Below are 23,888 nucleotides of genomic sequence, written 5' to 3' on the forward strand. Positions count from 1 at the left end.
GGTGTTCTTCCCTGAGGCTGTGGAAGCACAGAAATTCTTCGTCCCGTTATGTGGGAGAAAAATAACAGTTCAGCCTCCAGTTTTGGTACTGTGCTTGGAAAGGGTTCATTTTAGGAGTCTGCCTGGGGTGGCAGAGAAGAAAGCTCAGCTTTGGAAGCTGAAGGTTACTGCTATCTACTGTAAAGACCACCAGCAGGTGTCTACTTTGGAAATGGAAGTTGTTGTTCTTGTGGGAGTTGAGTTTTTTGCGTTAACTAATCATGCTACTCTTTTCGAAGATCGCTTTTCTTTTTTATTGGTGTCTCCAGTGTAGTGGGTTGTTGTTCTTTTTCTTGATGCCATTATCAAATATAGCAAACTAAAACTAGTCTGAATCATATTCTTGCCAGAGCACTGTAAACGTTAAAATAAGCACGACTGGTAATGCATTTCCTTGCTTTCAGAAGCAGTTCTGCAATTAATGCCTCTGGCTCTTCTGTCATATAGCATACTGAAGAAAATACTTGGCAGCCCAAAATTTGAAAAATGCTGCTGAAGGGGAACATTGAAAGTATGTAGCTGTGATGTGAAAATGATACTGCTGATCAATAGAGAGTGTAGGCGGTATGTATTACGTCTTTTCTGACAATTGTTTTCTGGAATGAGGAAAATCAATTATCTCTTGGTTAAATAGGTAGAGCTACAATTGTGCTGGATTGTTGTATTTGCCTAAACAGGAAGCAGACAGGTCTCAAAATTGATCTTGCCTGAAGAGGCAATATATGGTTTTGAAATCCTAGCATATATGACAGCTAGAGATTTTTCTCTTTAAGTCTTCTGTTTCTCTTTATTTCAGGTTCTGTGTAACCTGACGGAGCTGTAGGTGCTCCTGTTCATTGCAGGCAAGTTGGACTGGATGACCTTTAAAGGTCCCTTCCAACTCAAACACTCCTATCATTCTATTTTCTTTTCAATAGTGAATTTAAAATTGACCAGGAAAACATATATCAGGAAAGCGTTCATGTTGTACTGTTGCTTAGTTCTTGTGTGTTCTGTGTCCTGCCTTAAAAGGAACCTGCTAAAGCTGGGGGATGGGCTGGGAGAACAGCTAAGCCTGATGGAGTTTACCCAGCATCTGCATGCTGATGAGGTGAAATGGTCAAACAAAAACTGTGCGCCTGAGCTAGCATGGAAAACATAAGACAAGAATAGCTGTACAAAAATCCACTTCTTTCCCAGGAGAGATTTCTGTGTGCCAAAGGCAGACCATGAGGACGTGGTCTGAGTGAACCAGAGAAAGCCTTATTGGAGCAAAAACACTCAGTTCTGCAGTGGTTGAGCAGGGACATGGGTGATCACACTGCCATGCAGCATCATCCAGTTAGCATACTGCTTGCCAGCAAATATATGCTTTTTATATGCCTGCGTACTGAGCATGGACAAACACCAACTGAAGCTTGCTATTATCTCAAAAACAAACCCAGTATGACAGATGATGGCATTCAGAGCTACTTGTCTGTGTTCTTTAGCTGAAATAGTGGAAATAAGATCAAAAGTTTTACTTAGGCAGACATTCATTTGAAGTTATTGTCAGATAGAAGGCAGCAGCTGGGAGAGGGTTTTGTGATGAGTGCCTGGTTGCTTTCATTGCTGGGCTCGAACAGGTGCATTTAAGAATAAAGTTCTGATGAAATCTTTTTGTTGCAGTGATTGATTGAGGTAGTGATATGATGCCAAAGGTAGTTAAATTCTGCTCATCTGGCAAGGTGTTCAACCTGGGCTTACTGAGAGCCTCCTACCAGACAAACAAGTTTATGAATGAGCAACTTTAAGCAGATGATTGTTCTTTTATTAAAATATAGTACAGAACACCTCAGATTAATCATGAGCAAATCTGCTGAGGCAAAGAAAAATAAGGATGCACTTGCAATATGAAGAAACCTAAGGAATGTTCTATGCCTGCTCATACTCAAGAGGAACTATGTAATAACTCTTACGATCAGCGTGCTTGAGGTTGCTGCTGGGTCAGGTTTCCCTCTTGCTGGTAATTTGTCTATGCCCTGATTAACTAAGACATTTATTTCTTGATTCAAAAGTAAAATACTGTATGTGGCAGGTTGTTCAAACTAGGTTGGTACTGAAGAGTGAGGCAAAGCTGGCATGCAACCAGGGCTGCTGAGCATGAGCAAAGCACTGGGACTGCAGAACTTGCAGACCTGGGAGGAAAAAAATATCCTGATATAGCAACGTAGAGCAAGATGGAGCTTTTCAGACAGACTGCAAAACAATTCTTAAAATGTGCACTTGTTTATTTTTTGTTTGTTTAATAAAAGAAATTTGATTTTTAGGAGAGAAAAAAGCTTGTAGAAAATAATAGGAAGATTTAGACATTGAAGAACTGCAAGAGTGGGGTCATGGTTCATCTCAGTGTTTGGGAATTTTTATAAATACTTGAAAAGATTCGTAAAACATTTTAACAACCATAGTGGAATACTAAGTCATTTATTGCAGGAAGTCATGTGTAAATGGAACTTAGCAAGGTGGAGGGTTTCATATTATCAGGGGAAAAATAGTTGAATGCCACTTTCAAACGCCATCCTTATGTTAAGGAGGGTCCTGTAGCTCCGGAAGCCCAGGGAACTAAATGTGTGATTTTCCTTGTGATAGGTAGCAGATGACTAAAAATGTGGCAGAATCAATTTTGTTTGAAAGGGTGCTTAGTGTAACCTGTAACTGCAAATACAAACAGAGAAATCTGAAGCAAGCTGCATAAAAGCATTTAAAGAATGGTCTGCCTGTTTTGGTGCTTTTCTCAACAAGCTGAATTTGTTCTTTCTAAATGCTTGGTTGTCCTTTTAAGCTTGATGTTCTTGCAGTAGATGAGAAAGAATGATGATTATCCTAAGGTAAACTGAAAGAGGTGGGCTGTGACAGCAGGAAGGGCTGTAGAGTTGGTGGGTGCACCATGGCTGGCGTAGCTTCCCACCTGGCTGCTTTATTGCTCCTCAATAGCCTAAGCAGAGGAAATAGGATGAAAAAGCTCACAGGTCAGAATAAAGACGGAAATGACTTCTTGCTCTCCCTAAGGCTCCTCATAGTTGCCTTTGTTTTTAGCGGGAGACAACTCTGGAAATAGAAATCCCTGGCAAGTGGGCTCAGGGAGGAAGCAGCCCTGGAAGTTACCATGCTTTCCATGGCTATTCCATCACTGCCTGACGTCTTCATATCCCCACAGCAAAACCATTTCTTCTTCCTCAGGTTATGTTTGTTTCCTAGATATAGAGGCTGTGGTTCAGCTGCGGTCCACTCCTGTTCAGCAGAGTGCGTGTCCAAAAGCTTAAGTAACACGTGTTAAGCATATGCTTATGTGCTTCCCCAAGAAAATATGAATTTGAGCACATGCTTCTCTAGATTAGTATTATGAGCACACAAAAATAGAAGCTGTGTACAGTGACTTAATCCATCATGAGTGAAATCTGACTGTGGCAGTCTCAAATATTTGCTGTTCTAGTTCAGCGAAGCCTATCTGACTATTTTTTTTGGCTGATATTGCTCTCGTATTACCATTCTGTAGTGGAGACATAGAATTTAAATGTGGTTTTTGAAGAGTGTTGCTAGTATTGGAAAAACTCACCTGATTTTTGTTTTCCAATAATTTGTTATTTTATCTCACTGACTTTTTTGCTTAAGGCACTGCTAGCATTTTTTCTTTTGTGCTAACAACCTGTTTACCTGTCTTTCTAGCTTGTCTAATGATATTCTATAGATAAACACAGAGCAGCTGGTAAGGCTTTAACCAGACTGTAGCTTTTCCCACAGTGCTTGCTTTTTTTTTTTTTTAATGAATTCTTACATCCACTTGGTAATTGTTGGGCTCATCTTGGACTTTTTCTTATGCATGTGCAACATCAGAAAGCCAAGAAAATTCATTTAAAAATGCATTTCTATTGTTTTTAAGGCTTCATACATTCTACATAACAAACCATGGGGGAATAATTTCCCCTTTTTTAACAGGTAGCTCTTGATGTAAAGCTGGTAGATTTGATAAATAAAACAATAACAAGAAACTTGCATGTTTTGAGTTGCTGAGACCCTTTTTCCTTTAATGTGAATATGTATTGTTGCTATTAAAAATTGTAATATTTGAAATGAAGTATCAGATGTCAGATATTGACTCATCCATCTTTTAAAGAGTGATTCTTTCTTGTTCGTATTTATTACTTCTTATAAAGCATGAAAAAGTTTCAAAGGATCTGTCTGAGGAGAGAATGTGCGTACACTTCCTTGTAGAGGTGACAATGAAGCTACGTAACCATGTAATGGCAATGCCCTTTTGAAGAAATGCCTTAAATCTTTGGAATAAGTCATCTGTCAATCAAGCTTGCTAGTGCATCAGTGACCTGTGTAGTTGTGTTTCAATTGAATAAGTGTTGGTCACTCAAGGTCCATTTATGGTCTGGATGGAGATCGGTGATGAGTCCCCCTAGTGCCCCCCAGGGGTCGGTGCTGGGACTGATAGTCTTTAATGTCTTCATCACTGACACTGACAGTGGGGTTGAGTGCACCCTCAGCAAATTTGCTGATGACATCAAGCTGTGGGGTGCGGTCAACACACCAGAGGGACAGGTTGTCATCCAGAGGGACCTAGATAGGCTTGAGCAGTGGGCAGAGGTTCAACAAATCCAAATGTAAGGCCTCGTACCTGGGTGGAGGTAACCCTCATTGCCAGTACAAGCTGAGTGAAAGTGGGTGAAAGAATTGACTGTAACCTTGCTGAAAAAGACCTGGAGATACTGGTAGATGGCAAGCTGGACATGAGCTAGCAATGTGCCCTTGCATCCAAGAAAGCCAACCATACCCTGTGCTGCATGGCTAGCAGGGCAAGGGAGGTGATCCTGCCCCTCTGCTCTGCACTGGTGAGGCCTCACCTGGAGTGCTGTGTCCAGATGTGGAGTCCTCAGTACAGGAGAGACATGGAGCCGTTGGAGCACATCCAGAGCAGGGCCACAGAAATGATCCAAGGGATGGAACACCTCTCCTATGAGGACAGACTGAGACAGCTGGGGCTGTTCAGCCTGGGAGAACGAAGGCTGTGAGGTGACCTGACAGCAGCCTTTCAGTATCTAAAGGGGAGCTACAGGGAAGAAGGAGACAGTCTGTTTAGCAGTGTCTGTGGCGGCAAAACAAGAGGAAGTGGCTTCAAGCTTGAAGAGGGGAGATTTAGGTTGGATGAAAGGAAAAAGTCTTTTACACTGGGGGTGGTGAGGCACTGGCACAGGTTGACCAGAGATCTGGTTGATGCCCCGTCCCTGGAGATTTTCAAGGCCAGGCTGGCCCAGGCCCTGGGCAACCTGATGTAGCTGTGCATGTCCCTGCTCACTGCAGGGGAGTTGGACTAGATGGCCTTTAAAAGTCCCTTCCAACTCTAAGGATTCCATTATTTTTTCACACTTACAATGGATACGTTTGGGAGTTTGAGCCTAAATCCTTTTACTTCAGAAAAAGAAAGAAACCAACCCTCAAGTTTTGTGGGTTTTTTTTTTTAGTTTTTTTTTTTTTTTTAACATAAGTCTTAAATAAGTTTAGTGAGTTTAAAACTAGTAGTGTGCAACATCTGTTTTAGGCTTTGAGAACATAACGTCACCTCTGAGATGTAGAACTGGCCATACTTAAATTCTTAGCACCTAGATCTGCCTTGTGATACACCAAGCATATGGTGTATAGTGAGTTGTTTTCTAAAATGTTACAGAATATTACCTGTGTGCTGGAGAACAGGGCTGATGTTTTTACTTACAGCATTTTCAAATTCCCATCTCAAAGCCAATGTACTTTCACTTGTGGGGACTTTGTTCTGATTTCTGTGCCATGCAGTAATTGTTCCTATTTGGCAAAGTCCAGTAACTGCTACATTTGTTCCAGAGAATGGAAAGTTCGAGGTTGATCCTGTTTGCCTAGTTTCGTGACAATCCACTTGTTTCCTTTGCCCCAAAACACAGTAGGCAACAGATTTAGGCTGACAACTTGGCCTTCAGTAACAGACATTTATACTACCCATCCCATTCCTGAATGGGGAGCAGTGGAGGCCATATAGATATAACACTTGTGCTGATGCAAACACCATATCTTACAACTTCTCATGTCAGATAGTAAAATCCCATCAGCTGTAGCAGACTAGAGTTGATGTTTAACTGATCTTGGCTATGGAAGGGCAACATAACCTGGCATCTATCGCAATTAAAATTATCCTATGGGGACTGACTGTTTTTACCCAATATAATCCTGTGGGTTGTTGCATTGCCTCCTGCCTGTTTGTGGATGGAGTTGCTTTTTAATGTGTGATAAAATGTATGTAAAATGTAGCTTTTACCACTAACAAATGCTATTTGAAAAGTTTCCCCAGTGGGTGTAGGCTTATGGGTTCCCTTGTCAAAAAAGCTATCTAGATTAACCATCAGAAGAAGGTAAAAATAATTAAATTTAAAAAAAAAAAATTTCCTTGTGGTTTCATTCGATTAGGGTCAGATCAGGGCTTGAGCATGTAGGAGAGCTATGAATATTTAAGATACTGAAGAACTTCAAAAGGACAACCAAGGAACTTTTCATATCAAGTACATGAATTTTATTTAAGCAGGGTTGGGCTTTATCTGTTGTTCTGAAACCTTTATATCAGCAATTCAAACATGATGAATGTTATTTCCTGGAGAATCAGGAAATAACTGTATCACTAGCTAGCATTTTGTTCATCTCTGGTTCATTTTGTTTCAGTCTGTTCTTTGGCTTATTGGTGTTGATGACATCTTCCCTCTCTATTTTTGATGGTGGTTGTGGAGACTTCATTTGTATAGAGGAACTTAAAATCCTCTATGAAGGACCATAGAAATCTGGGGAAAATGTTCCTTGGTGTTCAACTTATGGGCTGCTGTCTGTTATATTTATAAGACCATGCATATTTTATGTGAGCTAGTTGGAAAAAAAAAAAAAAAAAAAAAAGCAGTATGCTCAAAAGGTGACATGAAAATCATATAGAAGATGCTTCAAATCTTGTTTCAAAACAGGGAAATTCTGTACTAGAAAAATCCTTATTTCTGGAAACTTGATTTTGAAAACAATTCTGGAATTACTGACTGGTTTGACATTACTCTTAGCACCTTATTTTCTCTTTATAGTATCTGTTTTCTGTCTGGCTGCTAGCTTCTGTCCTGTGCTCGGATGTGTGAGCTAGAATTTCTTCTTTTTCCAGTCTGCTTACACTTTTTCTTTTTTTTAAGTGACAACTTCTGTTTTTGATAAAGACCAGCTTGTTTACAAGATGTGAGAATAGCATCTTTTCAACTGATATCGTGTAATCTTACAGACCTGTTACTTATCTAATAACCTGTATCTGACAGCTTACTTAAACCTAAGGTGTTTTCCTTTTACCACTCTCTTATAGTCGATGTAAATCCTTATAAAAATGAAATCAGAATTTGTTGTGCAGTAAACTGAACTGCCGTAATCTAGGTGGGGATTTGCTGGTAAAATCTGTGTGTAACCAGTTTGGTAGTTAATACAGCTTCTCACGTGGGCTGTTCAGTACTGAACTTGTCAATGGCAGGCAGCCTTCTGCATTAAATCTCTGACCCAATGAGCTGAGAATGAAGAGTAATGCCTAATAAGAAATAAGTGTGTGTGCTGTTGGGTGAGAATGCACACATCAAAAAAATTCTGTGACTGATCTTTCCTAATAGAAGGAATAATGAACTATTACTGTAACTGATGATATCCAATTCCTATCTTTGTATTGACTGGAGCAATACTTGATGTATATCTTATAAATGAGGATAATAAATAATTACCAATGCACAAAAAAACTGATTTTGAATCTGTGGTGAATGCAGTCCTGCATTGGTTTGTCACATGCTGGCAATTATGAGGATACATGAGGATAACCTGCATCACTTGGTGGGCTGAATCTTTTAGAATATGACTTGTGAAATGCAGACAAACATCAGAGGGAATACAAGATGTTCTTGTACAGTGGAGGAGACTCCTATGTGAAGAGCTCAGGCTCAGGGTGGTGTTTGGCTATGTTTTTTATCTGTTACCACCCCAACAGAACAGGAACAAAGATCTGTACAGGTTGTACAAGGGCAGTGTGGCAACAAGGGTTCCTGCAGTCTGTGGATACGAAAATAACAGAAGTAGCTGCAACACATGATGCTCTAGTGGAAAAAGGCAAGATCCAATACCTAGGGGGTGAGTCCAGCTAGTCACAACAAAAATCTAGATGAACAAATTTGATTGTAAATGTGGTTAATTCTGGAAACAAATAGAATATTAAGCGATAGGTTCTTTGTTAGGTGCACTTAAATGTAGTTTTTCTATTAACTTGAACAGTTGAAGATGAGAAATACTAACTGTTACTCTGCCAGTGAATAGTAATCTATTCTGATAGAATGATTTGAACCACGTTTTGCACAAACTGAAAGCAAAAATTGGCACAGAGTATGGTGCTACCTCTTTTCTCCTACTGGTTGGAACAAATTGAATTTAGAAAGTTGTGGGCATCAACTTTAAATGCCTCCCTGCTAGGAGATTTAAAATCTCATGCAGGTTTGTCTTGCCAGGTCCCACATGATTGACACAATTAATCAAAGATCACAATACTAATCCACAACAAACATAACACAGGCGAGAGAACTCAATTAAAACTTTTGTTTCTCCAATTTAAAATATCAGCCACATGGGAGCTAACTGCCTTGGTCTTACATTTGCTTTTTTAGCTTGGAACCACTCAACAAATTGCCTTATTTTGCTTCTGCAGTGCAATTTAGATGCATATAAATAAGTTGTGTTTTGCCACACTTCCATGCATGAATTCCTGTGTCTTCGGTTAACGATTTTATCTAGAAAGTTTTCTTGATGACGGTAAATACTAAAGGAAAATGTAAACACCAGATATAATAAAAATAATTGGTTAAGGGAGCTGTGAGAATTTTGTGCTAAGCTCAACAAAATTAAGTAATTCAGTTGTAGGGTTTCTCCATAGTGTCCTTAATTCTAGATTTTGTTTATTCCCCGTGTACAAGCTTTATCTCTCTCCCTGAGTGTTTTTCTATCAAGGCTTTAATGAAACCGAAATTTAAATGTCTCACAATTCATGCTCAGTGCACTGTAGCTGCTTAATAAAAGACAACATTGAAAGAATGCAGAGGAAAAATCTAAAGATTGCCAAGGCTTTCTGTCATTTATTTTGTAGAAAGCAACTGGTTTCTTGCTTAAAAAAAAAATCCTAGTTTTCATTACGTTTACTTTCATTACTATGTTTCATCAACTTAAAAAGTATTTCTGACTTGCCTCCCAGTTCAAATGGTGTGAACTACCAATGTAGAAAGCTGAAAGATAGCCTAAAATCATTATATTCATGCATAAGTAGGACATGTAGGAACAGGAGCTGGTGTGTTTGCTTTCAGGGAAGGCTGTTGTTGTTGGGCTATTAAATTGCTAGTTGAGAAACCATGCAGCATGCACCAGCGAGGCGGTCTGTAGCATCACTAATGAGACCAGGTCTCACAGTAGTTAACTGTGTGACTGTACAGCTCTGTAGGTTTAACGCTTGTGTAATGCAAAAGCCCAAAGGGTTTTTTCTGCCAGAGTTGTATTTTGTGAATACTTGATATTTCACGTTACTTTCTGTGCTCTCATCATTTCAGTTGCTGAGGAGAGCCTGAGAGAGCTGGACAACTTAGCTTAGAAAAGAGAACGCTCAGGCAGATCTCACCGGTGTCCATAAACCTCTGCTGATGGTTGGATTTCAGGAGTCACTGCAGTGGTCATGAGTCCAACCAGCAGCTGTAGAAGCTTCTCCTGAAGGCCCCTCGCATGGCTTTGTGTTGGCAGCAGGTGGTGGTTGTTCTCTTGTTTTGCCAAACTTGAAGCAAGCTTTTATTTAATAAGCAAAGCTTGTGATTCAGTTGTTTGTCCACTAGGCAATTATGCCACCATGAGTGAGAATGCCAGGATGGTTCTGGAGATAACAGTAGTTTAATAATACCCGCTTTGTTGGAGGAGAGATTTTTTTCTTCAAGGTAGGAAGATTTTGTAAGTCTATGTAAATGTCTCAGTGTCATTCTTTTTGTGCTGATGCTCTACTAATCTGGCTTAAATGACTTAAAAAATAAATTCCAATCAATATAATTCACTGGAGTATTTTTGTAATTGTGCAGAAGTAACGTAATATTCTGTAACTCAACATTCTATGCATCTCTTCTACACAGAGAACAGACCCGCAGCTCCTTGCTCAGTTCTACTATGCCGATGAGGAACTAAATCAAGTAGCAGCTGAACTGGACAGTTTAGATGGAAGAAAAGACCCACAGAGATGCACACTGCTGGTCAATCAGTTTCGCTCTTGTCAGGTAATGAAAGTGATTCATGATTTAGTTGGCATTTTTGTGTGCATTAAATGCTATTTATTGTATGAATTAATTTTTATTGTCGAATTCCTTTAAGATGACGTTGGTAGATATATGCCTTTTATTAGTTTAACACCTATTTTCTTTGAAAATGCTATTCATAAATCTATTTCATCTCATTAAAGTGTTTGTTGATGGTTTCTTTTAAATGAGAACACATTAGTAAGATTTTCTTTGCACATGGAGCTCACTAGAATGAGAGAAATACTGAAACATTTCAGGCAGTGTAAAGTAGCCACATCTTTTGTAGATGATTAGCTTTTATATTTTATAAATCTGATAGCTTTTAATTAGTAAATAAGCTATGTGAGAGCAGCTGGTATCTTTGCTAATTGGAAAGAATATTATCTGCTTCACATAAAAAGCTTTAGAGTTAAGAGGAACTCCTGAGGAACCAAACAGAAGAGGATATTTATTTGTAAAGTATTTCAAAAGTATGAATCTGTTTCTGAGTTCTTGTTGCATAATATAGTTCACTGAGGAAATGATTCCTCATAATATTTGCTGAAACTGTGGCTAAGCATGACTTGGAGGGGGAAGAATTGGAGACTGCAAAGACAAGCTAAATCTAGTTCTTTAACTTGGATGAATTTGTGATTTGATTTGTTAAGAAAAATAATTCAGAAATTGAAAAGTAATTGAGAAATATGACTTTGTGTCACAATGTATACCATTGTACAATAAGTTTTTTTCAACAATAAAATTCAATAAATTAGAAATGTAAACTACTTTTGTGAAACACTTCATTCTTGCACAAATGCTTCCATACACACCCTCCCTGTTGCACCAACCAGCATGACATAATGCAAAGTCCTGGAGTCCATGATTCACCATGCTCAGGAGGATTTATTTATGAAAAGTAAGCACTTGCTGTCAATTGAGTGAAATGCAAGTGCGGAGACCATGGTAATAAAAAATCATTTCCACTGAATATAAAAAAAATCTAAGTCCTACTGCACAATCACTAGAGAAAAATGCAGAGTTTGAGTCTACCAAACTGGAAACAGCCAGAATTCAGTACCTTGGAGGAAAAATATACGTGTAAGGGTATCTTAAAAAGTCATTGATGTCTGTCTTCTCTGTGAGGTATCAGCTGTACCTAAACCACCTTTCACAAACTTGTCTGACTTGTCTTTTTAGAAACCCCCAGTAATGGACATTCCACAGACTTCCTAGGCAAACTCTTTCCCAGCTGATACTAGTGAAGGCTTTCTGGTAACAAGGGTAGATGAACAGTTTCTTCTTGATGCTTTATCCCTGGAGGTAAAAACTTCTTCCCCGATTCTCAGCAGGTGCACAGGTGTTCCTATTTGCTCACTGCAGTTTAGACAGACCTTTCTGTTTAAAGAGTAGCTTCTCTGAATCTTTTAGCTGTAGGAATGCAAGAAATGCAAGCTCTCATAGTCCTTGGTCAGTTTACTTGGCTTGCTGTGTTATGACTCACTGTCTTGTGACTCTTAATACAGTCTGATGCCTGGTAATTTCTTCTTTTCATTTGTCTAACAGATTGCTGTTACTAAAACAATCTGTTGCTGGACAAGAAAGAAAAGATTGAGTTTTATTTTTTTATGCAGCTATTTTTGCAATTTTTAATGTTCAGTGTTCTACAGTATAGGTCAGATCATAGGCAAATGTTATTTCAGAAATGACTTTGCTGTTCAGGTCTTGCATTATTTTGTAGTAAGCAGCTTAAAAAGTATATATTTGTATTATGTTTCTTTTTTTTTTTTTTTTTTTCCCTTAAGAATTTGTTGTGTAAAGGACACAGAATAAAGAGCAGTATTTTAGAAAGGATTCCAAGTGTAGGTGTTTGCTAATCAAATATCGCATAGGAAAAGTGGAGAAGAAAGGGCTGCAGATGAAGTATGGTGGTGTTTGAGGCAGATGGATCAAAATAATTGTCATGTAAGGCTGTGCATGTGAAAGCAATGCAGCAGCTACATTGTGTGAATCGGGCTCTTTCACATGATGCCTCTGAAAAAGATCTTGTGCCCACAGCAAATGTAGCTAAACAGGCTCTGAACCTTATGCTTAAATTTTTTTTTTCTCTTCCTATTTTGTCCTTGATTTTTAAATGTATTAGTAAGATGTATGGCTCACTTTCAATCTGGATAATTTATTAAATCTAGATAATTTGCAACCTAGATAAAAACTATCTCCTTAAGTTCATAAAGACATAGTCTTTCTATCAGGCTTGAATATTTCTGAAATCCCTTGACCTACCTTTTCTTGTTTAAAAAACTTTTTTTTGGTTGTTTATTTTCAGCTAAATTTAGTGTTTGCTTAGTAGGTGATATTATGAAATTTTACTGTTTTGTTTATGGGAGAGAACTGCCTTTAAACTAGTGCTGCTTTATGACAGAGCCACAAGTCTTAGGAACTCAGATTCTTTTTTCGAGAGCTTCTATTCTGTTGGATCTTGATTGTAACACAGGAGATGTGCTTTCTATCTGTGTCTATATTTTCAATTTTTGGAACTGTTTCAAAAGAGTTCCAAGTTTACTGCAGTATGTAAACTAATTCAGGCAAAACAAAAGGACTCTACCTAGAGAATGTGCTTTAATGGATATTTTTTGTATTTTCTGTCTTATCAATAATAGCAATATTAGTCAAGATAAGCTGAAGCTCTGGTACTTCAATAATTCTTATTGTGGTGGTTTTTTTTCCACATATACAGAGAACTTCAGTTTTCAAGGATATGAAAAATAAATTGTAACTCTGAATGTTGTTTTTTACTGTTCTGCTTTCATACTGTTTCACTGATGATAAAATCACATTTCTAACAGTAAATTAACTTATAAAAACCGAAGATCTTGCATCTTGAATTTTAAATGCTGTGAGTTGACTGGTTAGCATGGTGCCAAGTAGAATGTATCAATTAGTACGAAGGTGTTGTTTTGCAGTTTGCTGTGGTTATGGTAGCTTCCTGCAAAAATGATATCCCTTGTTTTGTTTTGGTGTTTGCGTGTCAACAGCAGAGTATTATAAGAATGTATTGTATTAACAGATATGTTGTCTTGCACTTTTAGTGTGGCTGATATCTAACGGAGTAAAGCACTTCTTCTGGTGTTGCATTCTGTTGTGTGCAGAGATGCATGATAAAAAGTTATATATGTTGCACTTCAGTGAAAAAAAAACAGAAGGTAGAGTGATATACTTTGGTTTGTTGAACTTGATTGATGATAATACTGGGAAGATACTTAAAAGCAAACCAACATGTTTGCGTCTGTGCGTCTTGAGGAATGCGCAGCGCTGATTCATCCGAGTTTTTTTTTTTCTGTTTGCAATACAAATAACTAGTGTTGAAATGTTTTTATCTTAAGATTAGTAGTAGATGTCCTTTTCTGTGTGGTTCCCACCCTTCCCAGTGTCGTAGGGCATTTTCTGCCCTTGAATTTCATAAGAAGGAACAACACCTAATGTATGTTTTTTAATTAATCATTCGCACATTTGTGATAACTCTCTGAATGTATTTGTCATGACCATTACTATTTTCACATTTATTAGTATTATGGTACATGAACTGATTTATTTAAAACAATTTCTCAGTCATCTAAGTGGAATTAGGTTTAATGTTAAATATTGCAGATCACAGTGAAGTTGAAGAATGAAAACTGGAAACACCTTTAATTCTAACCGAGAGATTTTGTAAGATCTTGAGAGGTCAAAACTGAATGGTGTGTGAGTGCTTCCCATTGCGAAGGAGTCCGAGGATCATAGTACTTGCTGGGTTAGTACATTGAGAATTACTTCTCTCTGTAAAGCATCAAGTTCTCAGAATAGCAGATGAGTCAGTTCCCAGCATGGTTTTATCAAAATAATTCCTTGAACTGCAGGTTATGTCTCAGCACTGTGTCATTCCATCCATTAAAGCACCTTGGGAAGAAATTTGCCCCTGCCAGGGCATTGACCTGAAGCAAGACATTTACTCGCTGAGATAAGGTACCGCTTGCACTTTGCCACAGAGTGGTAAAATGAGAAATTTCTACTATTTGTGAAACCTTGTTTTTCTCAGCTCTTATTCGAATGATTGACTGGTAACATTATACTGGCTCTTCTCTTTTCCTGCTATTCGCTTGATGGAGCCACTTGGGAAACACTACTTGAATACCTTAAATTGGAAGTCCATCATTTTTGAGTCATTGCTCTGTAGTTTCAATTTGATGAAACATCAGGCTTTAAATGTATGTAGTCCTTAGTGTGCAACTTACAAATACAGGTTAGTCCTTACACTGATGGCCACGTAGGCACCTATGAGTCTGAACCTCATTATCTCTCCTGGTATATATTTGTATTACTGGGGAACCAGAGCCCTTAGAGGAAGCTGACACACATTTTGTTGTTATCATTTGCCTGCCTCAATTTCTGTAGCAATGGAAAATACATTGTGAGAATGGTATCAGAAACGCTCTCTTTCATCCAGTCATACTTATCTCCTTATTTGTTACAGCTTATTTCAACAACTGAAAATATCAGTTTGAGATGAGCTGCTTGCTATTCAAGTGCTGAGGAAAACAGAGCTCGGCTCCTACTTCGTAGGAGCGCACCTGTTACGTGCTGGTTCTCAGCTACGGGCAGCATGAGCTGCCTGTGTTACGTGGAAAGTGGGTAAAAACCAGCTTTGGGAAAAACAAATAAAAAGATTGAAGGCAAAATGCTGCTGGAGTCCTCTGAGGAACCTCCCTTGTCACAGCTTGGCCAGCTAAAATCTGGTTTTTAATTTAGAAATGACAAGAATTCCAGCTTTCGTCATTGAAATAAGCATTAAAATATTATTTGCTATCTGATGCTGGAGTTGAATGGGTAAGAGAGATCTAAAAATAGGCAATCTCTTCATCTGGTGCTTTTTGATGTTTGGATGAAACTGCATTGCTGTTTGATAATGGGACACATCTGGAAGGAGTTAGGAATGGCCTGATGTGAGGTAGACATTCTGCTTGCCTTTCACCTCTGCTTGCTTCGTGTATGTAACTGAGATTGTAAATGCCAAGGTTCTTTTTCTCTTTAGTTAAAATATAGCCAAACCAAGAGTGCAGAAGTGGTGCAGGATTCCAAAAATGCTTATGCTGCATCTTGAGCAAGCTGGGGAGAGCCATCCCTGCATGCAGCAAGCTGTCACAGAGCATGTGGGGATTTCTCTGCAGCAAAGGATGGAAAGCATTTTAGTGTGATTTCCTTATTTTGTGCATATTTCTATTTCACAAGGATGAAACTGAAGCTAGAATCACAAGTTACTAAATAATAAAAAAGGAAACTTGTCTTTCTATATAAAATATGATTAATTTTTTATCAGTGTGAAGAGGGATGTGTTTGTATTAAGTAGCGTGTGCTGGGGAGGCGGGTGGTTGTTGCTGAAAGGGCTTGTGATGCTCGGTCACACTGCGCCATCTGCTCATGATGGCCAGGTTCTTTGCATGCAAACTTGTAAGGAAAAATAATTTATCTTTGGTGGAAGATGAGGATGTCAGCCATTTAACAGGAAAACAGGGTTAATATTTTATATGTACTTCAATTAGAAAGCTGAAACTTTGTGGTTTTTTTTGCTATAGAGACATTTCTGTCCCAAATAAAATACAGTATTTTCTTTTATAAGAAAGAGAACTCAGCTGCTAACAGTTAAGGCAGAAATAATCAGAAGGTTCTTTGAGTCTTCTGACACTGTTTAAAAAGATGTTCTATTTCTTAATGTGTGATTGTGAGCCCTAGATTATATTCATATTAAGAAGAATGGACGTGACAGTATATTGACTGAATGCTGACATGGTGTATCTGAGATACACTGGCAATTTTTGTGCATTTGAAGGCTAAACGAGGACTAGGGTGTAAGGTCATTTTGAAACTGACTTTACTCAGCATTTGTGAGATATGGGACTATACCAGATCCACTTTTGTGGGCACTAATGTAATGTGTCTCACTCTCAGGGGCTTTATAGTTTTGTAGTTTTTCCACACTCTTTGATGGTGTCATCAGAGAATTGTTGTCGGTTCCATTTATCTTCACTCTCTCTCTTTTCTCTTTCTTAACTATTGCAAAGCAGGATGAATTCACATATCAGCATCTAAACCAGTTATGCAGTCTCATGATTGCCTTCTTTCTTCAACTTCTCCATACACGTTAGCAGCATCCTTACAAGATCAACAGTGTAGATTCAGTAGACTATGCATGTTGACATTGGATGGGATGCAACTGCTCAGGAGGCGCAAGAGTATTCTGGGTTGGGTAGCAAGCTGGCTGGGCTTATCACTGGAGCTTTAAATTAGATTTCAGTGGGGGGAGAGGGATGTACTGCTGAATGACAGAGAAGAGTCTCAAAGCTGAACATGTACAGGTCTTGTGGAGCTGGATGACATGCATCTCAGGCTCCTAAAGGAACTGGCTGATGTGGTTGCCAAGTTGCTCTCTCTATCGTATTTGAAAAGTCACGGCTGTCAGGTGAAGTCCTCGGTGACTGGAGAAAGGGAAACATCACAACCGTTTTTATAAAAGGGAGAAAGGAAGACCCAGCAAGCTACAGGCTGGTGAGCCTCATGTCTGTGCCTGGGAAGGTCATGGAAGAAATGAAGGCACATGCAAGGCAAGGAGGTGATCTGAGACAACCATTACAGCAACCTGATCTAGTGGCTGGCAACCCTGCCTATGGCAGAGGGGTTGGAACCAGATGATCTTTTGGGTCCCTTCCAACCTAAGCCATTTTGATTATGTACAAATTACTTACTTGATATTTCTGTCCTTGGTGATTAAGTCTGTTTTCTGCTTAAATGCCTTTTCACTTAATCATTTAAGAAAGTAAATCATTTAATTCTTCTTTCATCCTGGACAAGCATGATAAGAAACACAAGTTGACAAATTAATTTCATAAAGAAAATCCATAGCAGTGTCATAGCAGTCAATTTACATTGGGATCTTAACAGCTTTGAAAGCTAAAGGTTAAACTTGCCTATATGAAATAATTTGTAAGTCATTAACTGTTTTGGATGAATATAACAGCAATATATTTCATTAATAATACTGCCTATATATTTCAAATATAGGATTATTATGAATATTTCGTGGAATATTTTGCAACCTGTTTTTATCTTGTATAGGTTATAAGTTTTTATTAACAAAAGGAAGTCTTTATATAGAGTCTGCATACAGATCTATATCTACATGTATTACACATTGGGCACATCAAGGACTTCTGCATGTTAATAGGAAAAATTAAAAACCTGTTAGCCATTAAGCTAAATTGGTCAGTCATTGGGACTTTATCATAAGATAGAGGGAAGAGTATTAAATATAAATAGTTCAGTCACAACTCCTAGCTCTTTTTGCATTGTAAAGATACAATCTATGTCTTCCTCAGACTTATGCACTGGAAACAATGTGGGTTAGTTCATTGCAGCATAATATTCTAAAATGATTGGTGCAGACTTCACAACAGTCATTTAATTATAAATAACTTGGTTTCTCAAAGTACTACATGTTTTAGTAAGTTAGGAACACTTTAGAGAAGATGGGAAAAGTTGATATGTAAGCAGCTTATGATGAGCCTAGGTTTATTTATTGGAGAGCAGGCAGCAGATGGTAGACTTTGTTCCTGCAAGCTTTTGCACTGCTTGTACACATGAAAAGTTGGGACACCTTGGAAAACAAATATCTGTATGAAATGAATTATGCAGGAAGAATGCTCTGTTAGTTTAAGAATGCTCACTTTCTCACGCATCTATTTCTGCTGGATTTTCACTTCTTACTCAAAATAGTATTACTTCCATTAAAAGAGTGGTGAGATAAACAGCAGTGGTATTACCTTAGTACATGGTCCTTCCCAAATGGCAATACTGCAGAAGTGATCCCTGTTCAGAGAAGGGGGCAAGAGGAGAAAAACAGCAGTTGTGCTCTTGGTTGTGTCTTGTGTTGTTGTGTACATTTTTGGTTCAGCCTTATGAGTAAGTTTTCAGTGGATAAAATTTACTGAAGCAAATACCAAGCAGCAAATGCTTGTATTCTGTGATTTTTCAGGAGCCCCAGGGATAAAATAGCTAAGTGATCATTCTTAACTGCAAAGCTCAGTAAATTGATCTGCGTAAATACAAGAGGCATTGAGACAAATTGTTGTATTGACCTAATGTCTTTTTTTTTTTGTTAGGTGTGGTGTAATCTTAGAAATATTCAAAGGGTGGATTCTATCAGGCTTATGTAATAATTGTACTTCAGATTTTCACAGTAGCTGGGTTTAAAAAGTATTCTACTGTTTTTGTGTATTCCTGCAAACCAGCGGCCTCAGGATCTGCCTTGTTTATTATCTGTGCTTCTGTGGGGGTTTTGCAAATTTGCCTGGAAAATAATTTAACCCTCTAGCTGGAATAAGAAGGGCTCTCAGTAGACCTAATTAACATATCTGTGCTTGTCTGACTTATTCTGCAATGCAAATAAGATCCTAAAAGCACATCATATTTTATAATTGAGAAAATCAAATTCTAAGTGCATTCCTCAACAGGCAGCATTCTCTTTCTGTAATTTATTTTACAAGGAAATTCTCAAATTGGTCATGTTAAATATACTGACAGTTGAAATGTTCGTGAGCCTGAAAACTCAGTTTCAGAATATGTACCTGCAAAGTTTTGGGCTCTGCTTTGGGTATTTTTTAATTGAGCTATTGCTGGATAAAACTGTATGGCTGATGGCTGATGTAGTACTAGTCTGGATATGTGGCTGAATGTGAGCAAACAAGATAAACTTCATTTTGAAAACATTTCCTGAAATATGGATTTTGGTGTTATAGCATGTGGTTCCTTTTGGCTGTAATTCCATGATCCATTGACAGCGCTGCTATTAAGGTTTTCCATCACCAGCTCACACAATTCTTGTTCCTATCCCTGCACTTTAGCATGGTAGAACCTCAGAGCAGAGCTTCATGTTAGAAGTGATCTAAACTGATTAGGCAACCTCATCTGTCTTTCTTCCTATAGCAGTCTGTCTGTCCCAGGAAGCACGTTTGTGTTCCAGCAGGGCTTGAGCAAGCTCTGAGGCTGGTTGAATCTGCCTGGAAGCCTGCTTGTAGCCAGATCTTTGGCATTGCTTTCGCAGCAAAACTGATGTGCTGTACGTATGGTTGTGCAATGGTATGAAATTGCTGATGTACAGCTGGATGAGTATCCACAGCCAGGAATGGAGAGAGGGGTGGTTGTATAGATCCTTATCCAGTTTAAATAAGCTGCAGCCAGCTTTAGATGGCTAAAAAGCCACATTTTCACCTGTACTGATGCAAATATTTGCAGTGTCATCCCATCAACTTTACCAGGGAAATGACCTGGATTACTGTGCGCTGAACCCCTTCACATATGCCTGGTGTACAAGGAAGCTGCCAGTGCTGATAAGACTGCCTGGTACAGGCTGGAGATAAGACTGAGAGCTGCAAAGTGGGAGAGATAAGAGCTAGGCTTCTCGACCTGGCATTGCTACCTGTCAGCTTATATTGCAGAATGGCCTAATGCTGTTTGCTGCTCATCTTTAAAAACTGACTAATCTGAAAGTGTCTTCTCTTATCTGAAAACTTCAAGTGGTATGACAATCAGGGATCTCTAGGACAGGCCGTTTATTCTTTATTTTATCTGAATTGTATCCGTGCTGATGAAAAAACAGTGTTTAAAATGAAAGTCAGCTTTAATGAATATCTCTTGGTTGGAAGAAGGTACCTGTGAAGAGCAGTTAAATAACTCACAGGACAATGATGGTGTCATAGTGAATTGGCAGCAAATTATCTGGGGAATACTAATTGTATTCATTAACATTCTTGACAAGTGCAAACTGGGAGTATGTGCTGTAATCACTGTGAACGGTGAGGCAATTCAGAGGTGTGACATTTTCATGTTTGATTGCATCTGTCCATCGAAGAACATTTTCCTCTGGAATTAGACAGAAATAGATACCATTAAATGAGACAAGTTAGACTAAGTCTTTCAGAAACTCTCCATTGGATTCTGAGACCTTGTGACTGGTTAGAAGTTGGCAAGAATCTATTAGTTATTTTGTTAAATGATATAACGGTTAAACAGCATGACTTGAGCCCAGAGTGCTTTTAGAAGAAGTAATGGCCAAGTGTTTCTGGTCTGTTCAATTTGCAGCCCTTGAGACGTTGTATTAGTGATGTTAGTGAGGTCAGTGAAGGAGACAGCTGGGCAATTTTTGAGCTACAGGGAAGAAATGAACTTAAAGAAATTGAAAATCTTTGTCTTAGTGTTCCCAAAATTTAGAAACTGTAGATAATAAGGGTGGTTTTTTTGAACAGCAGAAGGGGAGAAGTAGGAATCCAAGGCAGAATCTCTCCATCAAATAGAACTGGCACACTTGGGTATTCATTATTCATTGATCTGTGATAAGGATGGACTCATGCTGGTATCCTGATTTGCACCTGTATGTGAGTTTACATGAAGTGTAACAGAGCTGCAGGGCTCTAGAGAAATTCCCACAGGTGCTATATTTAAGAGACTTGCTACAGATTTAGGAAACTCAGAAATTCATGCCAGAAGGACTGGGCAGTTGACTGATAAGAGGATGAGCCTAGCTTTGTTCAGAGAAAATTGTTCTCTTTTACACTTTGATTTAAAGTGACAACAGTGTCAGTTAAAAAAAAAGACAAAGAAAAATGAAACAGAGGCATTTTTTGATTAATTTAATTGGTGATATCAAGGTTATCCATAAATTCTGGAAAATAAATGCTTATGCTGTATTGTTTAAATCTGATAAAAAAAATTTTTTTGGCTGTAGTTTCATCTCATTTTTTAATAATTTATTACAGTATTTCTTATTTCATTACTCTCAGTATAAGAAATGTTGATTATTTTGGTTCTATAACGAAAGTAGGCTCTGTCTGCAGATTTTACATTTGCTTTTCTTTTTTTTTTTTTCCCCAGAAGTTACCAACAGAGTGATACTTGGTGAAAAACAAATGTGCAGCAATAACTGTTTTTAAATTAGAAATGATTTAATAGAAATAATTCTATGCTTTCTATGTCTATTTAACTGCTTTTCTTCTTTGTTGGAAGTTATTTGGTGATTTGCGTTATTTTTGACTATAGAATGATGAGCAAGGAGGCTGGAAAATACAAAATGCTTGACCATAAGTTGGGTCATCAGATAACTCCATCAACTAACCAAGGACTCTCTTCCCCTTCTGTTTTTTGGTCGTATGTTGGAAGATTAATATTTTAAAATCTTTTGCTTGGAATAAAGACTTGCAGTAGCATTTACTAGAGGTGGCAATAAGTCATGATGGTGCGTTCCTTGTTCTGCTCTTGGCCTCTGCTGCTGAGTACCTTTGAAGCAATGCTCAAAAGCACATACCAACTTTAAAGTTCTTGAGAGATCCTGCAGTACATTTTCAGGCATTTTTGAGGTTGCTGTGCCAGGAAACCTGGTAACGTTTGTTCTAGCACATGCCCATGTTCAGAGGAATTATTTCTCTGTTGCTTTGAAGCTACGTAAAGGGGATGTTGAAGTACCAGTTTATTTACTTGATTGTTTTCAAGCATCTTTTATTACAAGACAAATCTTATGGAGTCTTTATGGAAAAAGCTCTAGTACTTATTAAACTGTTTTAGGAGCGTGTCTCTATCCACAGTGCCACAGTGTTTATCTAGTAATACCTTGTTTTACTGTGTACAGAGTTAAGTTTTCCCTTCTTGCTGAAGGAAGGCTTGGCTAAAAAGCTCTGTGCTGAGAGCCCAGTTCTTCAGTACGAGTACAGGTATGCTTCATTTCAGTTAAGGCTGTCATGCCTCTTATTAACTAATGGCTTGTTGGTGTGGAGAAAACAGGTGGCTGGTTTTATTCTCTTTTTTTTTTCTTTTTTCCCCTATGATGACATTGGGAACACTGAGATGTTTTGAGATCTGAACATGTTCTTCTTTGCAAACAGAGGATGCCCTGCAGTGATGTGTTACTTAATGTCGACTTACACGTTGGTGGTAGTTAGGAACATCCCTTCTGGAAATGGTGATTTCTTTTGTATTTACTGAGAGCTATATTTGGATGGGGAGCATGACAAAAGAGAAATTAATTCCATGATTAGGACTTTGTGTTAAAGGGAGACTCTCAGAGCAGGTTTAAGTTAAATATAAATGTAATCCATTGGAAGAATGAATGCTGGCTTAGTAAATAGTTGTTTTAGTCTGGAAATTTATGAGTATTTGTTGGTTTAAAAAAAAAAAAACACGTATTTGAGGCTGTGATCAAATATCTGCAACTTAACTGGTGCCCATCTTCACAGACTCATATGCATCAATTACTCTGCTTGTAGATGTAATTCTTCAGTGTATGCATAATAAATTGGAGCACATAAAGAAGATAAGATCAACATTTCCGTTAATAAACCTGTGTTATTTGGAGTGTGCTGTGCCTTCGTAAGCATATGCCATCAAGGCTGTTGGGGAAGAGAAGCTTTTCTGCAGTTCAACACAGGCTGCAGCAATTGTTGCTGCTGTGGTAGAGAGATAGTGTTTAAACTGCTAGCTGTCTTTCATTCACAATGAATTTTGGAAGCATTTTATAGTGTGCTAGGTTAAGTTAGCTAATGGACAAAACTGAGGGAAGTCTGAAGTTGCTTTTAGAAAGGGGAACATTTAGAAGTTAGCAGTGAGAAATAATTACAAAGCTCATCAGACAAGAAAAGGACTGAAAGCATGACTTTTGACATTTGTGCAAAATGGGGTGGGGGGAAAGCAGTGGGACTTTTTGCTGTGTGGAAAGAGGCTGTGATCACTGAAATGGGCTGGCAGAGACCCTGTGGGGTTCTGAAGCCAGAATGTGGGTGTTCTCTGAAGTCCTGTCACTTTACTTACAAAGCATACCTCATTTGTTATGTTTTGCTTGGAGTAAGTCATAAAAGCCTGAGTGCCAGCTAATTCCTTAAATTAGAGCAGGATCTTCCTATATGTCTCTTTATGTAATTTCTGTTTATGAGTCGCTTCTCTTCATCAGCAATACACTGTTGAAGTGGTCTGCAACTTAATGTCAAGCTGGAAAAGGAAGCAGGAATTTTGAAGGACATATTCCAAAGAAGATGTCAAAAAACACTGTCTGTTGAGCTCATGGTAATGTTATCAGACTGTGTTACCATGGCTAGATACTACGATAATTCAAATAATGCAGAACGGAGAGGTAGGTACTTAGCAACACAGGAAGCTACTTTCCTCTTGTAGAGGATTTCAAGAAAATTATATTAAATTTAATGGCATGGAGGGCAACACAGATTTTATCAAGGATAAGTACGGAAGGTTAGATAAGTCTGCCTTTCACTGACAGAAGCATACCTTTTAGACCATAGCTAAGATGGAGCTATTAGCTCTTCTTTTTGTACATATCCAAAGGCTAATGCAGTGGTTACTGTTGGCTTTTTGCTCTGATTATTGAGTATATGGCCAATTATTCCTGGGCCAAAAATAAACCAACTTTTTGTCCTCTGCTGCGGCTAA

General features: G+C 38.3%; 1 protein-coding gene across 6 annotated transcripts in view; it reads left to right on the forward strand.

Annotated features, from left to right (window-relative positions):
- ZFYVE28 (zinc finger FYVE-type containing 28) overlaps positions 1-23,888 on the forward strand; it is a 147,238-nt gene that overhangs the window by 61,179 nt on the left and 62,171 nt on the right. For 5 of the 6 annotated variants that reach the window (XM_048942542.1, XM_048942544.1, XM_048942546.1 and 2 more), the window contains exon 2: positions 10,236-10,376. In XM_048942542.1, coding sequence (XP_048798499.1) covers positions 10,236-10,376 — 141 coding nt within the window. Of the gene's footprint in view, positions 1-9,719; positions 9,862-10,235; positions 10,377-23,888 lie in introns of those variants that run through there. The other variant, XM_048942543.1, reaches the window with a different exon arrangement.

This window comes from Lagopus muta, chromosome 4, assembly GCF_023343835.1.
Source record: "Lagopus muta isolate bLagMut1 chromosome 4, bLagMut1 primary, whole genome shotgun sequence".
Taxonomy (NCBI): Eukaryota; Metazoa; Chordata; class Aves; order Galliformes; family Phasianidae; genus Lagopus; species Lagopus muta.